Source organism: Sciurus vulgaris (genome assembly GCF_902686455.1).
Source record: "Sciurus vulgaris genome assembly, chromosome: 5".
Lineage (NCBI taxonomy): Eukaryota > Metazoa > Chordata > Mammalia > Rodentia > Sciuridae > Sciurus > Sciurus vulgaris.
This window is the reverse complement of record NC_136465.1, coordinates 160248767-160275846: the sequence shown is the minus strand read 5'-3', so window position 1 is coordinate 160275846 and position 27080 is coordinate 160248767. Positions and strand designations below refer to the sequence as shown.

The following is a 27080-nucleotide window of genomic DNA, read 5'->3' as shown; positions in this document are numbered from 1 at the left end:
AAAGTCTAGCAAAGTCCAAAAGGAATATTCAAGAACCTGACTTTGGAGCCACCGGAACGTGATTAGGTTTTATGACAGGCTGGTTTGGAGTATTCTGCTTAAACTATTAATTTTTCAGAACAGAGACATGTAATTTAGAAAACTTACTTATATGTTTTAGGTGTCATCCTACAAACTGTTTCTGAATTTGATGTTGCAAAAAATTCTAGCTGGCAACTTTTAAGTCACTACTGACATGGCACTTTAAAGTCCAATGAGTCTGGTGGCTCATCAAGACTATGAGAGAGGTAGATTTGATAACACTGGGTGTTTAATTACTCATCACAGGTATGCAGTAGAATCCCAAGAAGTTTTTGCAAGCTTTATAGGTCTAAATCTTCATCTTTTTCTCTCAGAAAAACAAGAAGGTTGGAACCACCGATGGGGCTTTTATCCTTAACAAAACACCTGCCCCACCCACCTCACACACAATAACCTTCCATTCAAGAACTACAGGCTACTGTCGGAGGACACCGGGAGGGTTGGGCCCTGGTAGGTGACCCAGGTTACGGGAGCCGGACCTCAGAACCGAGGGGAGCCGTCTCACCCAGTTCCGGAGTAGTGTCCTATTTCCCCAATGGGTACCAAGATCACCACCGAAACCCGAGCTCCCGCGCCGGCGCGGACGGCTCTCCCTCCCGACAGACCACCGGGGTCCCGAGTCACCCGCGTAGCCTCAAGGCCTCTTCGGCGGCCTCGGGCCTCTCGGATCCGCTCCCTCGAGGTTGCGCTCCCCCAGCCAGTCTTCTTGTGGGCGCCCACCGCCCGGCCGCCCGGCCTGCAGCCCGTCACTAGGCAACAGTCACCAGCACGGGTGGCCCCTGGTGGCCTACCGTGCGCACGGGTCCTTCCCCATTCCCTCCTCGACCACTGGAGGCCCAGGTGAGAGCGCGGCCGCAGAGGGAGGTCGCTCGGTGCCCGCAGCCGGGCACTTACCTCTCGGCTCTCCACTCTCCGCCCGGGAGGGGCGGTGCTGGGGCGCGTTCCCCCCGCCCCCCTAAAGGCGCTCTGGCTGTTTCTGCTCAGCCTTCGCGACTGCCGCTGCCGTCTGCTTACTCCATAGTCTCCGCCAGCCCTGCGGCCGCAAAGGCTAAAGCGGGAGAAGGAAAGGGGAAAGGGAGGGAAGGGACCGGGGAGGAAGAGTATGGGAGGGGAAAGAAGACCGAAAGACCTGCCGGCCCGGGCATGACGTCACTTCCGGTTGGCTCGGAAGGGGCGGGCCCTGGGCTTCTCTCCGCCCCCACGAGTCAGGTGGGGGCGGTGCTATAGAACAGGGGGAGGAGCCGGCGCAAGAGATTACGGCAGTACTTTTTTGACTCCGCGGTTCCATAGTCCTCCGGGCCCAGGACAGAGCCGGCCGAGTTCCGTGAGTCTTTAAAGGTAGCTTCTGCCGGAGAAAGAAGACAGGCAGGACGCGTACCCCTATCAGCCTAGCCAAATATATAGTGATAGTGGCGGAAAGCAGGTGAGGGAAGCGGGACCTGAGTCCCGCCCCTTTCTGGACACGCCCCTTTACTGGACCCGCCCCTTCCTGGGCTACCTACCTTCCCAAGTTCAGGACCCAGATTCCAGACTTAGCCTTTTGGAAGTTACTTTTGTAAAACCCTCTTGGAGGGTCCAGGAAAGCAGCGCTTCTCAAACATGCATACAAATTACCTGGAAAGGGTGAATTTGGGCTGGGCATTATCTCAGTGATAAGAGTGATTCATGTCCAAGACCCAGGTTCTAGCCCCACCATTGCAAAAAAAAAAAAGTTTTTGTGCTATGTGAATTATATCTCAATAAAAAGTTTTTACTGTCTTCAATTAATTTAAAAAGAAAAACTACGTATAAGCACATTATAAAAATTCAGAGATAGAAAAGTGAACAACCACTTTCATCAGCCACATTACAATACTGTTTCCCAAAAGTTACTAATTTGAAGTTCATCCTTCCAGATCTTTATATTTGTGTGTAGGTTGTAGGATCATAGTTTAGAAATTACTCTGCTTAGCTCGTTGAGTTTTTTGTTTGTTTGTTTTCAGTTTTTTTCATATTTAACAAAATCTTTGCCATGACAAACTTAGTTTTGTTTCATCCTGCTATTCCATAATAAAGCTATGCCATAATTTATTTAACTATTCCCCATGTAATGGACATTTGGATTTACAGGTTTTCATTATTTCTCAGCAAATTTCTAAACAAGAACAGTTGACAGAAGTAGTAGAATGAACCAGACATAACTATCCTATATTCATATATGAATACCCAGCAGTATTCACATACAACCACAAGAACAGGATCCTATTAGAATAAGTTATACTCCATGTGTGTATAATATGTCAAAATACACTCTACTGCCATGTATATCTTAACAAGAGAAAGAGAGAGTCGTGCTTGGTGGTGCAAGCCTATAATCCCAGTGACTCAGAAGGTTGAGGCAGTAGGATCATGTGTTCAAGGTCAGCCTTAGCAACCTAGCCAGACCCTGTCTCTAAATAAAATGTTAAAAAGTGCTGGAGGTGTGGCTCAGTGGTTACACACCCCTGGGTTCAATCCCAGGTACAAAAACAAAAAGTTGATAAATTGGTTTTATTCAGTTCCTTGCCCAGCTCTCTTTGAGAAACACCTTGTTATTGGTCAAAAAGGATAAAAGAAGAAAAAATAAAAAAGCAAAACCCCTGGTGAGACCACTGCTCCATAGTAATAGACTTGAATGTATCTGCATTCCTTTTCAATATATTCTAAAGTAGTATTCTTCAAGGTTAAGAATAGTTAGTAGCTAATCATTAATGTTAAAAGTATGTTAGCTTACATGATAATATATTTGCTAACATTAAGTTCCTAGTTTTGCTCATTATTGACAGACAAATGTAGTCTAATTTTATTTAGGTAATACATTATAGCTTATATAAAATGGGAGATGAAACTTAAAGCCATTAGCAGCAGATATGCCATGAAAATTTTAATTTAGATAAAAATTAAGTTGTTAAAACTGAAAAACTTACTTCTGTTTGTATAATTTAAATTTGTTAGGGTCACGTGTGGTGGCACACATCTGTAATCCTAGCTACTTGGGAGACTGAAGCTGGAGGATCACAGGTTTGAGGCCAGCCTGGACAATTTAGTGAGACCATATCTCAGAATAAAAAATAAAAAGGGGCTGGGCTCAGTGACAGAGCACCCCTGGGTTCAATGCCCAGTACCAAAATAAATTAATTAATTTATTAGAAATATTTTTTCCCAGGATTCTCTGGGCTTTTTCAAGTTACTCAACTGCAGGAATACTATTCACTCCCTTCAGATCCACACAGAAATAAAAACAAGGAGGCAGCATTTATGGACATTCAAAGATTGTTTTACTGGTTTTAATGCTGTTGGTATAAATCACCTTATGTAAAATATGTGCCTAAAGTAGCAGTGGTATCTCTCATCTTAGAGGAGTTCATCTTGCCAGGTTCTAATGAATCATAGAGTATTTGAGTCAGCAGGAATGAAGTTATGCAAAATTGAAAAAGAATTAGAATCTGAAGAGTCCAACAGTAGTCTTTACAGGTTTCAAGATAGTACACTATTTTGTTTCTTGCAAAAGAAAATAGGATGCTGAGAATGGGTTAATTGATTAAATAAAAGCAAAAGAACCTTTAATATTAGTGGTTAGTGTTAACTAAAACACTATAAAAAATTGTGGTTAAACCCTGGCAGAACTGTCTTCTTTGAGCTAAAGCTCAATGTTATACTTTTTGGTTTCTTTTTTTATATCTATAAGGAAGGAAAGAAATAGCCAGATAAAAACTAAACCACTTCTGCATTTGTTCTAAAGCTGTTGTGATGGACATTGGCACATAAATTTTTCTGAATTTATACCAAAATAAAAAAAGTTTCATGTCCTCTGAAGAATTGATACCTTCTAATTTTTTTAAAAATGACAGTCTTTATAATAAAGGTCAAGATACTCCAGAAACTCAGAGCCAAATTTTTCTATTCTTATCATAGCAACTGTGTTAACCTTAGAATTAACATATATGCTTTCTTTTTATTTAGAATCCTATTTTGTCCTCTTTTGGTAGTATTTTACTAAATTAATATTTGTATCCTTTGTTGTAAGCTGCCTTTTGGAACTAGGAAACATATAAAGAAATTTTAATAAATTAATTAAAATGTATATTTGAAATTTTGATCTTGTTTGTATTAAAAATATTCACATTACTTTAACAAACAGAAGATAAAAATAGTTCATGTAAAGCACTTGAGACTGGTAAGAAAAATTAGTACAATGAGTGTGAATTCAGATCTACCTCCAAATATCTCAGTGAATTCTGTTCTCTAGCTTTCAAAAGAAGGTAACTTCAGTTTGTACCATTTTTTTTTTCAGAACTTTGTAAGGAAGAACTGACTTCAGTTTTTAAAACAGACTTTAAAACCAGTTTAGTTTCAGAGCAAAATGTGAGTGAAAAGTACACAGAGGTCCCATACACCCTTGTATGGGACTCACTCACACACAACCTCCCACTATTGGCATCCAGGCACCAGAGTGATTCATTTGTTAAAATCAGTGAATCTACACGGGAACATTATTATCACCCAAGGCCCATAGTTCACATTAGGGTTCACTTCTGGTGTAGGACATTCCATAGTTTAAAATCAATGTATGATGACATGTATCCATTATTATAGTACCACACAAAATAGTTTGACGGCCCTAAAACTCCTCTTCTATTCACCTACTCATTCTTCCCTCCCCTCTAACCCTTGGCAACCACTAATACTTTACTGTTTCCAAAAACTGATCTTTGAAATATGATAACATTACTATGTTTAATGTGTTGATTGTGCTTCTCTTCCCTGTAAAAGTTTACTCCTACGTAGCAGTTGCATCAGACAAGACAGGTGAAGCAACATAAATTCAACAATATACTTAGTTATTTTTCACAATGATCATAACAAGATTACCTGGAAGTGCAATCGTGTGTACTACCAGGGAAAACAAAGAGTCGCACTACCAGTCCTTATTATTTATAATCCAAGACCATCTTATGAGTATATCCTTTGTCCATTGAATAACTACCTCCAAGACATCTCTATTCTTTCCCTTTCTCAAAACAAACTACTTAGGCTACCTACTGTCCCACTCCCCTTTACTGTTTGCTTCATTTGCTTGTGTTTTCCTTCTCACAAGGCCACCAGTAATGGAAAGAGGAGCTCCTTGGAACAGTCAGGAGGGAAACAGACACATTAATGGTTGCCCACTTCATTTGGTCAAATCACGACACCAGCAAGATAGGCATGATATGTGCACTGGAGAGGCTTTGTTTAGCAACAAGACTCAAGATTGGTATGAAAAGGAAAAAATATAGGGTACACAAAGGATGTAAGAAAGTAGGAAGAGGTCCTAGAAGAAAACTCTAAGGGAAACTAATATTTAGAGGACAAGCAGAAGGGAAGTCAACAAAAGTACAGTTTTGTGGCTGAACATGTAGTTCAGTTGTGGAGGGCTTGCCTAGCATGTGCAAGGTCCTGGGTTCAATCCCAGCACCACTAAAAAAAAAAAAAAAACAACTTTTCCCATCAATTTCCCTTGAGAACATGAGGTACCTCTAGAAATTCCTAAAGTTGGATATGATTCATCAGTAAAGGGATTAATAATTTCTACTTATTGAGCCTTTTTCTGAGCTAAGCAGTGTGTTATGCATTTTATATTTATCTGTAATCTTGCAGTAGACCTGTAAAGTGAGGGATGAAATTCCAATTTTAGATGAGGAAACCAAGAATCAGAAAGATCACATTTAACATAAAAGAACACAGAAGGGAACAAAAACTGGCACTCTTCCTGTGCTTTAGTAAACATTTTTATCTTCGTTATACTTGCACATAATGTAAAGCATTCAAATAGCCCTGCGAGTTTCATTCCAAAAAAAAAAATAATAATAATAATAATAATAATAATAACGGTTCCTGACCCTGTCCCCTTACGCATTCCCTCCTCCTCAGAGGCAGCCAATTAAAACTCACCTCTAAATTACATGCTTTTATTGCTACTTCATGAATTTTCAGTTTTAGGCACATAACGTTAATTTTCTACAAAGAAAAATGGGAATTTGGGTCTTTTTCCTTCCTTGCCTCTCTCAGAAATACTCTCCATCCCCCAATCTTCCTGATATAATTAGAAAATCACTTTGGAAAAATAAACCATGTTCCCAAAATTTGGGCCATAAAGTTGAGTAAACCATGATTCCTTTTCCTTTACAACATTTTGTTTTTCTTAGAACAAATACTTTTTTGTTTTCTGTTTTGTTTAATTGTTTTATACTCACATATATTTTCAGCTTCATATTCCAACATTTAAATCACGTATTTTATCAATTTCTTCTTGTTGGGGTAAATCTTTTCCCTGAATTTCTGATGTGTTTCATTTTGTACTGGTCGCCTGCTATGTTTGATGCACAGCTGTGATCCTGCAATCTCCCATCAGAGACACAGCCTTTGTGCCTCTCTCTCTCTCTCTCTCTTTCTCTCTCTCTCTCTCTCTTACTCTCTCTATCTCTATCTCTCCCTCTCTCTCTGATCTCTTACATCCTGTCTTCTGTATCTTCTTATTGTTTACTCCTCATTTTGGTTTTATACATTTGTCTAGTAGTTTCCCAAAAAGGATACACAGGAGATCATTTTTATTTGTTTTTCTGAAAATTTCTTTATTTAGTCTCTTATTTGATTGACAAAATTCTAGGTTGGAAATAATTTCCAAAGAATTTTTAGGGCATTTCTCCATTATCTTCTTGCTTATTGTGTTGGTGTTAAGAAGTCTAAAACCATTCTGATTAGTGATTTTTTAATGTGATCTTTTCTCCACCTTCACTCCTGAAGCTCACAGGGTCCTTTCTCTATCCCACACTTCATGAAATTCAAAAGTCATGTGCTTTAAGGTAAAATCTGTTTTCATCCACTGGGCTGTTTCAACCTAGAAATTTCTTTGGATAATTTCATTGATTATTTTCTCCATTTTCCCTAATCATCCCTTCTCTGTTTTAATTCTAACCTCATATTTAGATATTGGATCTTCTTAACTAGTTCTCTGGTTTTATATTTTTTTTCTCTCTTATTATACATCTTTTTAATTTTGTTTGGTTTTATCTATTAGCAAATAGTTTCAAGTTTATCCCCTAACTTTTCTACTGATATCTAAAAGCACACTCGAATTCTCAGTATTTCTTTTTTAATGGCATTCTGCTCTTGTTTTATAGTTGCCTGTTTGGGTTACTTCTATATCCCTGCCATCTAGAACAATGTATAACCCAAAATAGGTCTCAATAAATATTTGTTGATTGAATGAATGAATGTTCAGTTTTCTTGCAGTTGAGTCTTTTTTTTTTCCTTTCAGACTATTCCATAATATATCTATTTGCACTAATTGATGACTTGGTAAGATGTTCCTTCCCTCTTTTCATGTGTGGTATCCTTGCCTCCTTACTTAGGGTATGGCTGTATAAAGCCCACTATTTGTTGTGTGTCTTTTTCTGGCACCTGGTTCAGTGCCCTGCCCAAAGGTAGTTATTGACCAGTGAATTAGAGGTTATTCATGATCTTAAGTATTTACTAAAAAATATTAATCTTATATTTGACCAATAACTCAGAGGTAGCAAATCAGATACCTGTAGGATCCAGACAGATCAGAGAGCCAGTAATTAATTATCAGATATGTAGGAACATACTAAAATTTTTCTTAAAATATATGGCCCTCTCAGGCTATTTTTCCTTTTCCTACTTAACACAGATAGCACTGGGAAATAGGTTGTTACTGTAGCAGAAACAACTGGAGAATACTACAAAACTGGCAGCTAATACTCAGTGTCAGTGCTTAGGGTACAATGGAGAGTGGTAGGGTTTGTGGTTAAATGAAAGTAAATGCCAGTCCAAATGGGGTGGCCCTCATATGTGTCACCTGATTCTGGTCAGGCATTAATTTAGGTTCAATACTGTGAGATTTTATTATTTTTTAAAAAGACACTTAAAACCCAGAATCTCACATGAAATCTCCCATTTCAATACAAGTTAATTTTTTTCAAACTACTTGTATAACCACACAAATCATAATTATGGGCCAAACAGTTCAGAGGCCACTCACTAACTTGGGAGCTTTGCCAGAGATTTTCTATTGTTATTGCTTTTATAATTTTGTTTAAGTGAAAGGTAAAACATTATGATCTGGTGGCTAGAGTGATGAAGATTTAATTAACAACTGGAATGACCATAAGTCCAAGTTAAGATTAACCTAATACTGTATTTTATTGTTGTTGTTATTGTTACTGAGGATAGAACCCAGTGGCACTGTATCACTGAACTACATCCCCAACCTTTTTTTTTTTATTTTGAGACAGGGTCTTGTTTTGCTGAGGGTCTTCCTAAATTTCTGGGGCTGGCCTCAAACTTGACATCCTCCTGCCTCAGTCTCCGAGTTGCTGGGATTACAAGCATATGTCACCACTCATGTCCCTAATCCTGTATTTTAATTTAAAATCAAACTCCAAGAATCTGTGTTGCTTTAAATAGAAATATAAATAATTAGTAATCTCATGTTCTCTCAGATTTATAAAATAATTTATAAGCATGACTAGTAGATTTTTATATTTGGAATTAGTCTAGTGCTGATTTTAAAAGTTAATAACACTTTATAATCAGTATGAGCAGAAAATAAAACCAATATGGCTCATAACCCTGATTTCTATTTAACAATCAATCTTGAAAAGAAAAATTAAACAAATATAAACTTTTCCTTGCACTGAGTTAATCCATTATATTACTATTAGTTTTTCTTTTCAAGTATTTAGAAATGGAAGAATTTTATAATATTGGTTGAATGTGTGTTCTTTATATATCAATCCTGATAAGAGCATTGTTTTTCTTTCTCAACTGTGGAGGGTATATGGAAACAGCAAAGTTTGTTAAGCATTCTTCAATTGATTCATCTTCCATTCTTAGAAAATATTTTGGAGCCTCCAGCTAAAATGCAAAGTCTTCAATTAAATAAACAGGAAGATCTTGTTATCTCTAACACTTGTCTAGACAGAGAAGTTATCCCAAGCTATGTCTATCTGAATAAGTGACCATTTTTTTTTGACAAGTCATTTATAACTAAAAATTTCTTTTACATATTTGCCTTTGGCACTTTATGATGTGAGAACATATCCATATTATAAACTGATAACATCTTGGTTTTACAAATTAATCACTGAGAATATTCATTTACTCTTAACAAAAAAAGCAATTTTTTTATGAATTACAAAATCATTGGTAATCAAAGGTTTTTGTTTATATGAATTCATTTATATGTCAATTATTCTGTCCCTAAACATCCAAAGTTCTCATTTACATTTTATGACCCATAAAATAATATAACCATTACGAGTTTATTTATTCCTGCCCTAAAAGAGTTCATAATCTAGTAAAACATACACAAAAGAAAAAACTTTCAGTCCAATGAGATAAGCCCTATCATAAAATCAGCTTCATTTTGTGAATAAGAGATTCAGGGAAGCCTGTAACCTGAAAGAGGCTTCCTTCCCTTTTACTCTCAGCTCCATGAGATTTGTCACTCCTGATAAACCAGCTGCTGTGGGTATAAGATCTTGGGTACCATTGGGATTCCAGCAGAGAGAACTGATACAATGCTATCTTTCCATGTGGGCCACATAAGAAAAGAACATTAGACTCCAAGGCCAGAAAGTTTCAGATCCTGGAAAGAGCTTAGTGATTAAAAGACCTGTGAACCCACTTAGTCAGCTTGTAGTCATGTTTGCATATGGCAGGTTTCCCTTTATCACAATAGGATAAGAAAGACCCAAATAAAGGGCCTTTAACTCAAAGTATAATATAAGGACACCAGAAAAGAAAGAGGATTTCTTTATTATTTTTAGGTTGTGTTTTTTTAATTTTTTATTTGTTCTTCTTTAGATATACTTGACAGTAGAATGTATTTTGACATATTATACATATATGGAGTATAATTTCCCATTCTTGTGGTTGTACATGATTGGAGATTCACTGAGGTGCATTCATATATGCACATAGGTCCAACTCATTCTACTGTCTTTTCTATTCATGTTTCCCCTCACTTCCCTTCATTCCCCTTTGTTTAATCCAGTGAATTTTCATGCTTTCCCCCTACCCCATTGTGTTTTAGCATCCACATATCAGAAAGAATATTACTCTTTTGGGAGATTGGTTTATTTCACTTAGCATGATAGTCTGCAGTTCCATCCATTTACTGGAAAATGCCATAATTTCATTCTTCTTTATGGCTGAGTAATATTCTGTTGTGCATATATACCACATTTTCTTTATCCATTTATCTGTTGAAGGGTACTTAGGTTGGGTCCATAGTTTAGCTTTTGTGAATTTAGCTGCTATAAACATTGATGTGGCTGTGTCTCTATAGTATACTGATTTTGAGTACTTTGGGTATACGGCCAAGGAGTAGGATAACTAGGTCAAATGATGCTTCCATTCCAAGTTTTCTGAGAAAGAAACAGAATTTCTTTAGGTGCCCCTGCTGGAAACTGACAGCAGTCCATCTGCCTTCATAAGCTTCTAGACATAAAGGGCAGGTTATCTATAAGAGAAAACAATCACTGTCAATAATTTCTTCATCTGCAATGCTTAGATCTAAAAGATAATGAATCACACATATTAGGCAAGATCTACCATTCTTTAATAGCAAAGAAGAGAAGGGAGGGAGAAAGGAAGGATATTTAAGAATTATCAGGAATTCATATTGATCTGGGGATGGAGGTCAGAGGTAAGAATGCTTGCTGAGAATGCACAAGGATCCCCAGCACCCACAGGAAAAATACTTTATCACTCAAGAACCATATCCTGTGCTGGGGTTGTATCTCAGTGGTAGAATGTTTGCCTGCCATATGTGAAGCACTGGGTTTGATTCTCAGAGCCACACTTAAATAAATAAAATAAAGGTCCATCAACAACTAAAAATACATTTAAAAAGATCACTATCCTAAGAAATATTTGAGGAAATACTTTAATTAGACTGAAAAGAAATAATCAGAACCCCAAGATGGAGAAAGAAGTGAAGAGAAAAATAAACATTAGTAGGTAACACACTTGATCTTTGCTCTCACCTATGCTTTCCCTTCTCTCCACTTTGTGTGCACACCTGCACACACACACAGATCCCAAGTGGATGTGGTAGGACTGTGCGTGAATGTGTAAAAGTTAAGAAAGGATATACCATTAAGGGAAGTTATAGTAAATAGCAACCTGTCTTCGCAATAGTAGGGCAGATTTGGGAGAGCAGCAGACATGAAGGCCTCCCAAAGGAGTCTGTGGGGTGTGTTGGGAGGGGTAATAGGATCCTAAATTTCTTATCTTATTGAGGTAGGCAGAAAACAATGTGTTGTAGGGTAAATAGTGCATCTGATTTGGGGAAATATTTGTTACATGCTGAGCATCCCTAATTTGAAAATTTGAAATGCTCTGAAATTTGAAACTTTGGAGACCTGAACTTGATAAGATGTTAATAGTCTATGCAAATATCCCCAAATCTGAAAAACTCCCCCAATCTGAAACACTTTTGACTCCAAGCACTTTGAGTAAAGGATATTCAACCTGTCTTATTTTGAAATCATACTAGAACTATGTGCATCTCATTATTGGACAGGAAAAGGAAGGGAAATCACTAATGGAATGGAACAGATGAACTCTGAACAAAATTTAACAAAATTAGAAATAACAAAAAGGTGACCAAAAAAATTTTTAACTTCTAGAATATAAAGGTACACAAAAGTATGATGGTATTTGGTAAGGAAAAGATCCATTCCCCCTCATTCAGTCCTTTATTTATACAGCAAATTTATTGAAAGAATTCTCTCAGAAAAAAAGTTACTTCTTTGGGTTTAAAAATAAGCTAGATTTTATTGTGTTTTATCAAACAGTGCTTTCATTAAATGCAAATGTTAACCATAATTTATTTTGTTTTGCATTTTCTCTTCAGGAAGGATAACAGCAATTCATAATACAGCAATTGAATGTTTGAAATATTTCCCTGACCAATTCATATTTACAATTAGGCAGCAGTTAATGCAAAGCAGAAATGAAGAGACAAGATTGAATAGTCAGAAGAAGATACTCTTTACTGAACTAGTTAAGTATTATAATCAAGAAAGAGATTTGCTATTAATCGATGAGTATGTTGATATAGATTTAGGAATTATTGAACTTTTAGGTAAGAGAGAATGTTTAAACTGTAATTTTGCATAATGAAACATTTAAAAATATATGAGTTGAAATAGAAAATTTTGTGTATTTTATGATAATTATATTTTAATAGTTTTCTTTTACGGTATCAAGGTACTTCATGGAGTCTTTTTTCTTTTCATTTTATTTCTATTGCTACCATGTAAACTGTATTAGCAAATGTAATAGATCTAAGGTACAATATCACAGATTATAAGAAACATGTATTTACATGTAGGTAATATAAGAATTAGAGAACTTAAGTACCTGGAGATACTAATTTCTGATGTATTAATTTGGTGACCCTTTAGCAAAATAAGAATTGAATGACATTATGTCACCTTTTTAGCTTTGTATGTAGCTATCATGTTATATACACGATACTCTTTGATAATGCTAGAAGTAATTGCACAGCATATTATATAATTTCCTGTGTATTTGAAATGTTTTATAATTTTAAAAAATTAAAGTGAAAAAATGTAAATCAAATGTAGCACTGTAGCCTTTTTTTTTTTTTTTTTTAATACTAGGGTTTGAACCAAGGGGCACTTAACCACTGAGCTACATCCCCAGTACTTTTTATTGTTAATTTTGAGACAAGGTCTCACTAAGTTTCTCAGGGTCACTAAATTGCTGAGGCTGACCTTGAATTTGAGATCCTCCTGCCCCAGCCTCCTGAGTCATTATCACCACAGCATTTTAATCCACTACTAAGTACTCTGCTCTCCATTTTTTGTCCCATATTCTGTTGTCTTTGTAACCCACATAATAGAAAATGAGAAAATAATAGAAGCACTGAAGCAATACAACTCTATCTAATGTCATTGCCCAACATTAGAGAAGAATTACAACAACTACTTACTTTTATGGCTATTGCATCAGAACCTGATGCCTAAAAGTTGCAAAAACAAGTGACAAAAATTACAGTAAGATTTTTACAATTTTTTGCCATTTTTTTCTTTAAAAACCATTCAGCCTAATATTTATCTTTCCGCTTACAGTATATTAACAAAATTGTGGTCTGAAAACTTGCCAAAGCAGTTTTGCAAACCAAATCATTATTAAAAGTACAGGCAGAATCATGCATATATGAGTTTGTCAAAATGAACCATTATATATAACCATTAAGCTCTAATAAAAGAAAAGAAAAAGTAAAGGCAGAACAAGTGATCTGGTTTCTCCTGGAGTATTACTCTGAGCTTTTCTAGGTATCTCTGGTTTTTTGCTTGAGTATATTTATTACTTAGCTATTTGTGCCAAGCAAAAAGAAAAATCATTCTCTTAGTAAGTAATTTACTTAATAAGTAATGTGCAAAGTTTGATGGAACACTGTCCCCCACACCTGCTAATAAGAAGGAAACTAACTTAAAACAGTTTCAGTATTTGCAAGTATATTAATTTATTCAACCCATTTCTTGTGTATTACTATATGCTAGGCACTGTTCTAAGTGCTTGAAATATATCAGCAAACAAAACACAAAGATCCAAGACTCAGGGAGCTTATATATGGAAGAGGAGGAAGACAGACTAAGTTACACACACAATAAGTCATCAAGTCATATAGTTTGGTAGAACATGATAAATGCCACAGGGGAAAAAAAATAAAAAGAGCAGGTTGAAGGGATTTATGGAGAGGGTAGGCCAGGGATGGACAGGAGTTTACAGTGTTAAATAGAGTGGCCAAGGTTGGATTCACTTAGAGAATGAAATTTGAGCAAAGACTGGAAGGAAAGAGAGGAGGAGTGTATTTGGGCAGGGAGAATAGTTCCCAGAGAAGCCCTGGGTGTCATGCATGCCTGGGTGGTGTGAACAGCAACAAAGTGGTGAACAGAGGGGAAAGACATAAGATGAGATGAGAAATGTGGTGATGGGTACGCAGATCACAGTAAAGCCCTCACAGGCTAGTGGAGGCTGGTTCTCTTTGAAGTAAGATAGAAGAGTGTGGGGGTCTCTCAGCCACGTTCATGTGGATGAGAAAAGGGTTAAGTGCCAGAGGGCGATGTTGGCTATAAATCAATCAGTTACCCATAAGCTTATCTAATCAATAAACACAAAAGAACCAATACTCTTTTTAAATGAGAGGGGGCGCGATGGGTCTGGCCATACCAATTCTGGCCTCTAACAACATGGAGTAGCCAGACTCTCATTTAGTCACACAGGTAAAGGGGCCTGGAACCTGAGGGGCTGCTTCTGAGATTAACCGGATGGGGTGGAGTTAGGGGAGCCAATTTGCTCAGGGGAACTATCACAGAACCAGACTGGGAACCACGCCCACAGTGCAGTATCACAAACCTACCCCGCACCCCGCACCCCACAGCCAGCAATCTGAGACAGACCTCCCTGTCTGCTAGTTCCAGGCCTCTGTGTCATGAGGGTTAACCTCGTCTGATTCTGCTAGATAAGGATGGCTTCCCACAGAAGATTACTGGAGGGTTTGAGCAAAGCAGTGGTGAGATTTGACTGACATTTATAGAGATAACTGGCTTTTGGGTTGAGAATAGATTATAAAGGAGCAAGGGCAAAAGTAAGAACACCTTTTAGGAGACTGAAATAATATGGGCATGAGATATGGTGACTTAAAACAGAGGGCAACAGTAGAGCCAGTAAAACATGGTCAAATTCTTAATATACTTTAAAACGTTTTAGAAAAAATTTGCTTTTTTAGCCTCACTACTAAATTTTCAGTACCAGACAGTACTTTCAGTGGTGTTATTTCTCCTAAGCATCTAAAAAAAAAAAAAAAAAAAAAAATTGCTCTTTTCAGGATTGAAAGGGAGGGAGAAGGGAAAGGAATGGAGAAGTACTTGGGAATTAAATCTACCAATTATGCCATGTCCAGATTCAAATATACTACAATGAATCCCACTTTTATATAGAATTGCTCCTTCCATTTTTTTTCACTTAAAAGTTATCTCATATCTTAAAGAAATAGGCTCATTCAAATTCTGCAGCAGTTCTGTCAAGCCATAACTGAAGTTTCTATTATTTAAGAGAAGGTGATCCTAAGTATCAGTAATGGAGTCTCCCATTAACCAAAATTTTCATATATAGTTTACCTGCAAGGTGGGTCCCAGATTCCAATCAGGAATTTAGAAAGAATATTTCCTCTCCCTCTTCTTCCTTACCACTCAGCTTCTCTCCATTTTCTTCTTCTATCCTCCTCCTCCTCTAAATGAATTCGCATCTTTCCTGCATACATCACAGAAGTTAGAAAACATTTTTCCATTTTTCCACCTCCCTCTCATGTCACAAGTAGTAATGTCATAAAAAAACATTGGTTCAAATTTTGTAGCAGACCACAAAAGAAGAAAAGGAACTTGGCTTCGGCTGGAGGAAAAGGGGGTGTGGATCCAGGAAGCAAGGAAAAGGTCTCTGATGACTGGTTTCCAGAGATTAGAGACTGAGGTATTTCAGAGAGGCTGAGCTGGGAGTATTTATATAGAGGTTCCCAAGCATGCCAAGCTTGTTCCTGTTAGAGGGCTTTATCTGTGCTGTCTAGTGTCAGTCTGGAACATTTTTCTTCCAGTTCTTCCTATAGCTTACTTCTTCACAGCTGTTCAGATCTATGCTTAAAATATTACCCCTCAGAAGGATGGAAGCCCTAATTATCTGAGAGAGTTGTCTACCTCCTTCGCTTAGCCTCTTACCCTGCTACTTCATGTTTTCTTTTGACCCATATCACAGTTTAAAATTATGTTATGCATTTGCTGGTATACATATAGTCTGAGCAGCTGTACAGGGGCGGAGCATCAGGCAGCCCCCATGTGCCAAAGAACAACCAATCAGACCCCGGCAGATAAACCCTAGTGGTGTCTTGCAACCGCCCGTCAATCAAAGGAGGCCCCAGTCAACCCCAGGGGGACACTAAACCCTCAAGCCTTCCCACTCCAATTCCGGGCCAGCCAGAACCTCGCGCTGATTCTCCAGCCTTCTACCCTGGAGGACTGGTGATCTTGCCTGAGGGCCAAATCCCAATAAAGCCTTGTTCAACCGCTTTTGGTCGGACTCCTATCTGGTCACCTGCATCTGACCTTACACATATTTATATTTTTTTCCTGTATTGGCGATGGAACCCAGGGACAGTCTACCACTGAGCTACATCCCCAGTCTTTAGTCATTTGAAACAGGGGCTCCCTTAGTTGCCCAGGCTGACCTCGAACTTGCAATCCTCCTACCTCAGCTCTTGAGTCGCTAGGATTGTTAGGTGTGCATCACCACATCCGGCCCAATATATTTTTAAAATTGCATTCTGTCCTTTGAGACTATAACTTCAGGAATTTGCTCTACTTACTTGTCACCTGAAATAGCACCTAGCACATAGCAATCACTCAGTTTTTATTGAGTGGCAGAATGAACTAATGAGGACAGCTTCATGGCTGGAAAGTGGCCAGACAAGTGGCCACCTGGGAGCCATGATGAAGGGCTATCTGTATATGAGCTTCAGCACTGGAAGGGCTGGAGTGTACCCTCTGTAACAATATTAGCTGAGGTATTATTTCTCCAGATATGTGTTGTAGTCTAGGATTAACTTTGGGGAAACCAAAATTGGGAAAGAAGTATTAATTATTCTAAGACAATGTTTTAATGTTTAGAGCCACTCTATACATGGACCATGTAATTACAATGTAAGGTTATTTAGACAAGTGCTATTATGGAAGTACAATCATTTTTATTATAGGCGAACATTTCACTAATGATGGTAACATTTCACTAACCTAGTTTCAAATATAGGACATACATGAGAGCAGTAAATTAGATTTTAAGAATGCCAAAAAAATGTTCAAGTATTCATACCCTTTATAATTCACAGGCCTTCTACCACCCACCCCCTCTCTCCATCTGTTGTCCTTTTACTCTACCATTGGTTGAAAATAGAGATATTTTTTCTATGTTGAAGTCTTGGTTAGAAAAAAAAATCACATTAAGTATTTGGGAATCCCTGTTTTTATGTAGACACCAGTTATTTTATTGGATCTGGCTAGTAAGAAACTTCAGAAGCTTCTGCATGGAGAAGATTCAGATGCCATATCCAGGTATGGATTCAGACTTGTTCCTTCCTTAATATTAAGTAACGGTTATTGGTAAGTATGTTGGAAAAGATGCCAAAAATGAATATGTAATAAATATATAATGTTATAAAAAGTGGTACTATTAAGGTTATTTTTTAAATATCCCCAGGGCAAGTTCTTCTCGGAAACCCTTTGATTACCTTTCTTCTAAGAAAGTGAAAACTTTCCCATTGCTGCTTCTGATTCTTATCTCCCCTTCAGTTATCATTCACCTGTCTGATTCTTTGCTCCTGTGCTGTTGTCTTCCCCCCCACCCCCTGACTGTGTGATTCTTTTTCTTATTTTTTTATTCTCTCAGCCCTGCCCCCTTCCTTTGTAGAGAAAGGATCAAATTTTATGGAGAAGGAACCTGACCACCCCCAACCCAGTTGAGTAGATTCCATGATTCTTTTCAAAACCCAAAGTCTTATGGCAACTGATCTGGATCCTTAACTTAGAATTTTTTTAAAACTTCAAAATATTTTTTAATACCAATTTCCCAAGATTTTCATGTGGGAGTCTGATAGCATAATAGATATACTGTGGGTATTAAGGCCAAAATGTTCAAACAAGCCATTTTAATAACCCCTTTGTGTGTTTTCTGACATAAAATGGGAATACTATTTCGTATATACTATATATATATACTATTTCATAGTGTAGTTGTTAAATATTTATATCATGAATATATTAAAACTAACATTTTTCCTAAAAATATAAGATTCAAAAGCATTATTAATTTTTAGAAGAATATTTATAGAGGAGATCACAAATTTATTTGCTTCTATTACATAGAATTTCTCGGTCAGTGCCATTTTTTTCTAATTTCCTTCTTTGAACACAGGACATATGGCAACAGGAGTGTTGCCACATGTATCCTATTTGATGCAATTAAACAGTGATATTCAGGAAGTATTATGAAACTAACATCTGGAACCTTTTCAGATTAATTTGATTTTTTGTCTAATTTCCTAATAAATTCAAATTGACTGCCATTACCACATCAGCTTTTTACATTCAATTTTTTATTGCTTTTGAGGGAAGTGGAAGAACTATAAACATTTTAATATTTATTTTCATTCAATGGTATGCTTTTTAAAAGGAAGATAATGAATATAAGTGCTTTGCACAGTGCCATGTGCAAGAAGCACTGAGAAAGTGGAGTCAGCTGATCATAATTTCCCCTAAATAGCTTAACTGTTTAACATCCCCCATCCCCTTCTCTCTTTTGGTACTGGGAATTGAACCCAGGGGTGCTTAACACTGAATCACATCCCAGCCTCTTTTTATTTTTTTTTTATTTCTTATTTTGTTTATTTATTTATTGCGGTACTGGGGATTGAACCCAGGGCCTTGTGCTTGCGAGGCAAGCACTCTACCAACTGAGATATATCCCCAGCCATTGTATTTCTTATTTTGAGACAAGGTCTTGCTAAGTTGCTGAAGCTGGCCTCCATCTTGGTATCCTCCCACCGCAGCCTCCTGCATTTCTGGGATTATAGGCATGGGCCACCATTCTGGCTATTTTATCTCTTTTTAATGTTTATCTATTCTTCAGAAAATCAGATTGTAACACTATAAAATGTTGTTAAATATTTAAAATTTCAAATTGTCTCTGTGCTGTATGCTATATGCACTTTTCCCCAAATTTAAAGTAATCACTTAAAATGTGTGTGTTGATTCACAATGTTTCCCCATATCTAGGATTCCATGCATTCATTCAGCTATTCACTAAGCATTTTTTATTTCTACTATTTGCCAGACTACTTGCCAAACACCAAATAATAAAAAAAAAAAGAAATGCTCCTGCTTCCAATTAGCTCACATTCTAATGTTCAAAGTGATTGGGCTGGGGTTGTGGTTGAGTGATAAAGAACTTGCCTAGCATGTGTGAGGTCCTGGGTTCAATCCTCAGTACCCAATTAAAAAAATAAATAAATAATATAAAGGTATTATGTCCATCTACAACAAAAAAATTAAAAAAAATATTTGCCACATAGATGTTCAATAAATGTTTGTCCAAAAAATTCAGTGAAAGAATCAATGAATGAGAGACAGCCATATAAAGCAATCATAAAATATGATAGGGATAGGGTTGGGGATGCAGGTCTGTGGTATGTAAAGCACTTGCCTAGCATGCTTCACACCGTGGGTTTGATCCCTAGTACCAAAAAAAGGAAAAAAAAAAAATATATATATATATATTATATATGATATAAGGATATGTTCAAGCCAGAGGAGTTTATGGAAACCTGGAAGAGAATTATCTGATCTAATTTGAGGGATTCAGACTAGGCTTGTGGAAGAGATAATGCTTTAAATAATTAGGAAGAGTTAGCTAAGCCAAACAAGTGGAGAAGAGGATATTCCAGACAGAAGGAATAATGTGAGCAAAAATGGGTAAGCAGAAGAAACTGCAGCCAAGGAGTGACAAGAAGTGAAACTAGAGAGAGATCAGCTCATGAATAGGTCTCATTTGGCAACCAAGGGAACCCACTGGGCAGTCAGGAAGGTATTGGAAGTTATGTTTAAGAAAGTGACATGCCCATATTGTATTTGAGATAGAGCATGCAAGAAGCTATGTGGAGGATGGGTTGGCAGCGGGACTGGAAACGGTCTTAGGAGGGTATTGCCAGTGAGAAATGACGTAGGCCTGTACTATGGCAGAAGCAAGAGATGCAGAGGAGGGGACAGGCTTGAGAACTATTCAGGAGGTAAAATGGGCAGTGCTTGATTACATCTGGAGGATAGGAGAAAAGCTGATTCACAAATAACTCTCACAGGGCAAGGTGGCACATATCCATAGTTCTAGTACTTGAGAGGCTGAGGTGGGAGGATCATTTGAGACCAGCCAAGGAAAGAGAGCAAGACCTTGTCTCAATAAACAAACAAACACACATACACACCCTCAGGTTTGTAGGTGGGGTGACTACCAACAATTCAAGTAGAAAAAAAAAAGGAAGAGAACATGTTTAGAGAGGTAAATCTGTCTGGGGCTTTTAATTTAATATACGTGTGGGACATTCTAGTTAAGATTTTCAGAAGGGCAATTAGATGTATAATTTTAAAGTCCAGGGGACAGATATGCACTAAAAATAAATAACTGGAAGACATCGAGCTGTGGGTGGAAATTGAGATCATGTACAGTCTATTAAATAAAATAAGAGGTCTAAGAATAAAAGTTTAAGGGACACCAATAGTCAAAGTATGAGTAAAGAGGAACCTATGAATGAGAGAGAAGAAATGTCAGGAAAAGAATGAGGAGTTATGCCCATAAAGCCAACGAAATGAAACATTTTAGAATGGAGGGTCCCATGTGGCAGGTGATCAGGACACTATCTGGAGCCAATTAGTAAAAGCTGTTTTAGTAGCTGGAGAGGCAAAAAAGTGTCAGGTTGCAGTGAGCTGTAGAGGAATGAATGGACAACGAAGAGAAGATACACAAGAAGAAGAAGAGAGGAACTGGACAATAACTGGGGTAAGGGAGAGATTTTAGCATATTGATCTGTGGAGAGGAAGGAATCAGAAGAAAGGGAACATTGAAGGAAAAAAAAAAAAAGATGGCTGAGGGAGCCAGGTCCTGGAGGAGGCATAAGGAAGTGAGTTCAAGGGCATGAGATCAAGTGTTTTCCTGGAACAGGAGGAGAGATATTGGAATAAAGGTGACAGTGTATATAGATGTGAGTGAATGAGACTATGTTGCCTGAGAGGATTGGGGGAAAAGCATGAGAAGGGGTTAGAGGGAGGAATGGAATAGATGGGAAAGGAATTGAGAAAGGACTAATTCATGAATTGATGAGTAATTCTGACTATTCAGATTAAGTAGAAGATTACAAATTTTAGTGGTGCCAATCAGACAGAAGATTTTTCTCAGCAGCACTTATTTACTTGAAAATTGGACCAGAAAAAGGTAGATTAGCACAATGATTAGGAGCTGAGATTTTGCTTTGTCAGATGTTGCAGAAGGACAAGAATACAAGGGAACTGAAGACACGTTAGCGAGACAGTGTTTCAGATGTTGAAATAAATCTGAATTGAATGAGAAAGAAGAGATACTAGAAAAGAAGCTGATGAACAAAGAAAAGTGGCACATCAAGGTTTTATGTTCTGAGATTATAAGGCATTGACGGAACTAAAGACAGTATAGCATCATAGTAAAGACCCCAAGTCCTGGAAGGGGACAACCCTGGTTTCAGATTCCACCTCAGCATCTTGCCTGCCATGTGGTCCAAAGTTTTATTTCTTTCTTTATCAGGAAGGTATGGCTGATAACACCTACATACTTACATTTTAAAGAAGATTTAATGAAAAAAAAAATAAATAAAAAAATAAAAAATAAAGAAGATTTAATGAAAAAATTATTTCAATCTTGGCAATGGTAAGCATTCATTGTTAGCTATTATTATCTGAAGGAGGAGATTCTAAATAGAGTTGAGTACAAGAATTTTAAGTTTTCAGAGGATTGTCATTCCAAAGTAACACTATAGGTGTGTTTAGGTAAAGGCCATTATGGTGAGAATAGGTAAAAAACAAAACAAAACAAAAAATGGGTATTAACGGGCTTTAGGATTTCTAACTGAGAATTGCTTTAGCGTGTGTGGAGGCTGAGTTTTCTTTGTCAGCAGAGGGAGTACCCGTTGCCTATGGTCAACACAGCTCCGAGAGCAGTGCAAAAGAGTTCACAGATTCTTTGTGGTTTGAACATGCCTCTAGTTTATTAGCCATGTCACTTAAATTCTTTATGTGTACCTCTTAAAACTAGAACTGTAGATTCTGCTCTCTTACTTGAAGTTATTTTCAAAATGAAATAAAGTATATAAAGTAAGAGTATGTTTTACTTAAGTATAAAGCATTTTGTAAAGAAACAGTATTATTACTCTGGAGCAAAGGAAGTATGAGCATAGGTATATTACTACATTTTGAAAAAAATTAAAATAAGTGCAGCCTAAGGCCAATTTGAATAAGTAATTTTAGTTGTCATTTTTTTAACCTGCTTCTCCAATTTTACTTTTTTTTCTTAAGGTTTCACATTTTGTCAAGCCATGGTGAACAAGGAGTTTGAAAAACTAAAGGGAAGGATAATTCAATATCTTCACCAGATGGCTCTTGAAATTAATAGTAACTCCAGCATCTGTTTGAAACAAACAAATAAAAAAATTGATTAAAACACCATCCAAACAGCCAGGCATGGTGGCACACACCCCGTTATCCCAGCAGCTCAGGAGACTGAGGAAAAGGATCACAAGTTCAAAGCCAGCCTTGAAACTTGGGCCTTAAGCAACTTGGCAAGACCCTGTTTCAAAACTGAAAAATGAAAAGGGCTGGGGATGGGAACAGGGTGTGGCTCAGTGGTAGAGCACTTGCCTTGCATGTATGAAGCACTGGGTTCGATCCTCAGCACCACATTAAAAAAAAAAAAAAAATAAAGGTGTTGTGTTCATCTAGAACTAAAAATATTAAAAAAAAAAAAAAAAAAAAAAAAGGAAAGTGGCAGGGGGGTACTGGTAATGTAGCTCAGTGTACAGTGGCTCTGGGTTCAATCCCCCAGTACCATCACCAAAAGAAAAAAGAAAAAATGCTATTATTAGGGATTTAGTATAATTAATTTCCTTAAAATTTTTTTTTCTCACAGGAGAATATTTCATACATGAGCCTTCTTAAGAAAATCTGCACTCTGCACTTTTCTTAAGATATTTTCAAGCTACCCCCTTAGTCTGCTATAATTTAAGTCACTTGAAATCATAGAAATAGGAAAAAGAATTACTGGGATTACAGGTATGAGATACCATGCCCAGCTATTTTCCAAACTTTGTGGATAAACGATTAAGATTAAATATTCAGATATTTTTTTCTTTACACTGAGATACATCCACAACTCTTTATTTTGTATTTTGAGACAGGGTCTCACCAATTACTGAGGCTGGCTTTGAATTTGCAATCATCCTGCCTTAGTCTCCTGAGCTGCTGGGATTACAGGCGTATGCCGCCATGCCCAGTTTAAATATTTACACACTAAAATAAAAGCATGAAGCTAGATGACTTCAGTTTCTTCCCATTTAAAAAAGAAACAAAAAAAAAAGCAGAACAATTCTATGAACTAGAAGAGAATTGCCTTATGTATACGGTTATTTCTGGAGTTGGGGAGGATATCTGTATAGCTCCAGTGGAAGAACTGACTGGCTCAAGAGACAAGGAAAACACTGGAAAGATGCAGTAGACTGTCTACAATAGCATGGGAAGTCTCCTTATTAGGAAAGCCACCATCATTTTAATGTGCAGCATGAATCAAGGGGGAATTGCTAGTCACCACTATGAATGATGGACACTTTGACAAATGCTTTAAGGACATTAGCATGTACTTGGATCTGCTGCTCAGATTAAAACCTTAGGCAAATATCTATCCTTTGAGTCTGTGTTTAATTTCTAAAATAAAAATATACATGCATAGATTTGTATTTATGATGGGACCAGACAATATCAAAGGGGCCTTCCAACTCTCTGACGGATATCAGTCTATCTGTGAATAGTAGCTAATCAAGGGCAGTGTATGATGTTGTGACGAGAGTATGGGCTCTGGTGTCAGAGACCTGGATCTACTACTTATCTGGGTTTAAAGGGAAATTATTATCAGGTGAGTGCCACAAATTAAGGTAAAATAAAATCTAGAAACAGTATAATCATTAGAAGTTTTTCAGCATGCTTTAAATATTAAGTTGAATGACAATTCCTGCAACATTCTCTAGTGCAGCTTATTTTGAGATAAGACGTGTCTAGATCTATAGATACATATATATATTATTAAATTTGTTTACAAAAGATAATTGACTATCTTTACAATTTTATTTTTGCATATACAATTGCTTAAAATAAGTGAATTTCTAGGCCAAGTTCAGGTCCTTTATAAGTACTTTTAGATTGTCTAGATCCAAAGTATGCTGCAAATACAGTCTGAAGTAAAATGGGAAATAACACCTCTCTGAAGATAGGCTTAGAAATTCTAATCCAGTAAATTAAGGTGTTTCCTTTCTGTGGTAGCAGGGCTGATACCTGGCTGCTAGGACATCATTTACAGGTATAGCCAAGAAAACAGACTACAGAGCTCCTGAAACAAAACCAGCGAGTCCACCCTGTGTTATAGTAGATGCTTCACAATTCAAACGTACCTGTACTCAAAGGTAAACTTACAAAACCTTTGAAAGATGTATTCGCTGTCAAAAATGGGAGCACTGCCATTGGTAAGCCAACAGTTATTTGGGCCTATCACATGCAAGATGCATAGAAAAAATGACTGCTATCAGCAGCATGTGGATCCATGTTCAAGTAGATTCCTTTCTGTTTCTGGTAGATGTTCAATATTTCTGGCTACGATATCAAAAATTGAGTTTTCCTCGACAGTATCGTGTGGTTTATGGTTTTCCATCTTGACCCTGTTGCTCTCCTCCCAACAGTCGGTGCTTCTCCAGTTCTAACCTGCCAGAGTTTAAGCTACAACCTTTACTCTGCTGGACCTGGTGCAGCCATCTTTGGCTGAATGTGACTCAGCCATAGAAAGGATATTTGACTTCTATTAAATGTTTTTGAAGATTCTCAGGCATTAATTTCTAAAGAAAAATCCCTAACCCAGCAAATACTTGCCACCTAGTGACATCTCCATAAATTACAGTTATTAGACTTTAAAAGAATTCAATTGCTAAGGATATTTGCCATTCAATTTTAGGTTCAACATTTTGGGGGGAACTTATGCACAAAGCATTTTTTTTTTTTTCCTTTCCAGTTCCAATTAAAGTTTACCTTGTGGTAGAACATTCAGTACATTTCCATGAAAATAAGTCTGATTCATAATGCTTGAGACTTAAACATCTTAGATGCTTCATAAGTTCAGGTATGACAGATTCTTTGTTGACCAAACATAAGTTGGACTCCTGAACATGTTCAGTCCACCTGTGTACTTCCTTGTAAAATAGTTTTAACAAGAATGCTAAGTCAGTTTAACAGGAGAACCTCTCACCCTTTACATCTGATCAGGTTTCTCATCCTCCATCAACCCCAAGGATGTCTGATCACCCTGGCCTGTCTTCAGCAAAAATCCTGTTAGTCTGCTTAGCCAGAATATTTACTTCTGGGGTTTCTTCATAGTAATTTTCCATCCACTGACCCTGTCTTAGTCCGTTTTGTGCTGTAACAGAATGCCTGAGACTGGGTACTTTAAGAATAGATTTATTTCTTAGAGATCTGGAGGCTAAGAGATTCAAGGTTGAGGAGCCCATATCTGGTGAGGGCCTTCATGCTGCATCAAGCCATGGCAGAAGGCAGAAGGGCAAGAGAACCTTTTTTGGTACTGGGGATTGAACCCAGGAGCACTTTACCACTGAACTAAATTCCCAGTCCTTTTTACTTTTTATTTTGAGATAGTCTAAGTTTCTGAGGGCCCTACTAAATTCCAAAGGCTGGCTTTGAACTTGCAATCCTCCTATCTCAGCCTCTTAAGCCACTGGGCTAGAACTGATACTTCTAAAAGATATTTGGGGGCTGGGGTGTAGAGCTCAATTGCCTAACATACACATGCCCCTGAATTTGACCCCCATTGCTGCAAAAAAGGGGGAAAAAATTATTTTGATAAGGCTACTCCTTATTCTCAGCAGAGTATAATAGGAGACATCAGGCTGGGGTATGTTTGGGGAATGTGACTTTGAAGAATAACCCAGTTCCTCACAGGAAAAACACCTAATTGGTAGTGACAGTTTCCTCTTCCAGGATTAGGTTGTGATAAATCAAGAGAAGTACTTTCAATGGGCACTTACCTTTTTATTTCTAATCACATCACCTCAAAATTCTAGCAGTTATATTGTTTGGCTGAAGAAAGTGTTATGTCACCAGCATCTTCTTGCTACATTACCTATAAGTTACTTGCTAATAGCCAGCATCACACAAACATAGTCACTTTGCAACTCTATCATAATAACCAGACTTGGTCTATGAAGTACTGGGACCAGACCCTAAACCAATATAATCCAAAATATGATTGCAATGGACAGCTCTTCCACCCTGCCCAACATCCATGTTTTCACCTCAGTGATACTTTGGGAAAAAACCTTTTTTTCACATCTTAGTAGGGCTCTCAATCAAAGCTGCTCAAACCATAGGGTTGACATATAATCCCAGCAAAGGGTAAACAGACCACTAGGCATTTGATTCATGAGCACAATGGCATATTAAAAAAATCAGAGGTGAGATATTTTGATGGTAGGACTCTACAAAGTCTGTCCCTCAGCTTCTATAACCTAGATTCCTAAAGTTACTCTAGTTTTATCCTTCCTAAGGCTGTTGGTCCAGCTTTTTCTTAGATCTTTTTTTTTTTTGGGGGGGGGGGGGGCCGGGAATCGAACCCAGGGCCTTGTGCTTACAAGGCAAGCACTCTACCGACTGAGCTATCTCCCCAGCCCCTTTTTCTTATATTTTACAAGCTATCTTCTGTCCTGCTGAAGATAGCCCAAGGAAGTTTCTTCTGCTTGCAGTCCAAGAAGCCTGTGTGACCCATTCACTACTCTGTCATCTGTTTCTTTAAAATGGAAAGCTGTACTTTTATTTTGGTGGTGGTAAGTGCAAACGCAGGGACTTAGGCATGCTGGGCAAGTAGTCTACCACTTGATATTAGAGAATTTTTTAAACAAAACACACTTCTGCCAGAATAGTAGTGACCAAAAAACCTTTAGTAAACTTCCTTCAGTCTCTTCTTTTTTAAACGTACTTTAAATAAAAAAAGATTAT

General features: G+C 37.4%; 2 protein-coding genes and 1 pseudogene across 4 annotated transcripts in view; 1 reads left to right on the top strand and 2 right to left on the bottom strand.

Annotated features, from left to right (window-relative positions):
* Positions 1–1227, bottom strand: part of SCYL2 (SCY1 like pseudokinase 2) — a 64429-nt gene extending 63202 nt beyond the window's left edge. For both annotated transcript variants that reach the window (XM_079141373.1, XM_079141374.1), the window contains exon 1: positions 976–1227. The gene's annotated coding sequence lies outside the window, so the exon portion shown is untranslated. The remainder of the gene's footprint in view (positions 1–975) is intronic.
* On the top strand, positions 617–22640 carry DEPDC4 (DEP domain containing 4; the record flags this gene model as incomplete). The annotated part of the gene is given in 12 exon segments (XM_079139918.1): positions 617–853; positions 1066–1239; positions 8934–9115; positions 12027–12253; positions 13037–13057; positions 13060–13157; positions 13161–13175; positions 13266–13286; positions 13290–13337; positions 13422–13469; positions 17218–17297; positions 22336–22640. Coding segments are annotated over 12 exon segments (1293 nt in total). The 3' UTR covers positions 22478–22640.
* A 243-nt stretch (positions 22641–22883) lies between these two features.
* Positions 22884–26943, bottom strand: LOC306661988 (transmembrane protein 126A-like; annotated as a pseudogene). The gene has a single exon. The product of its transcript is annotated as a transmembrane protein 126A-like (transcript).
* Between the last annotated feature and the right edge of the window lie 137 nt (positions 26944–27080).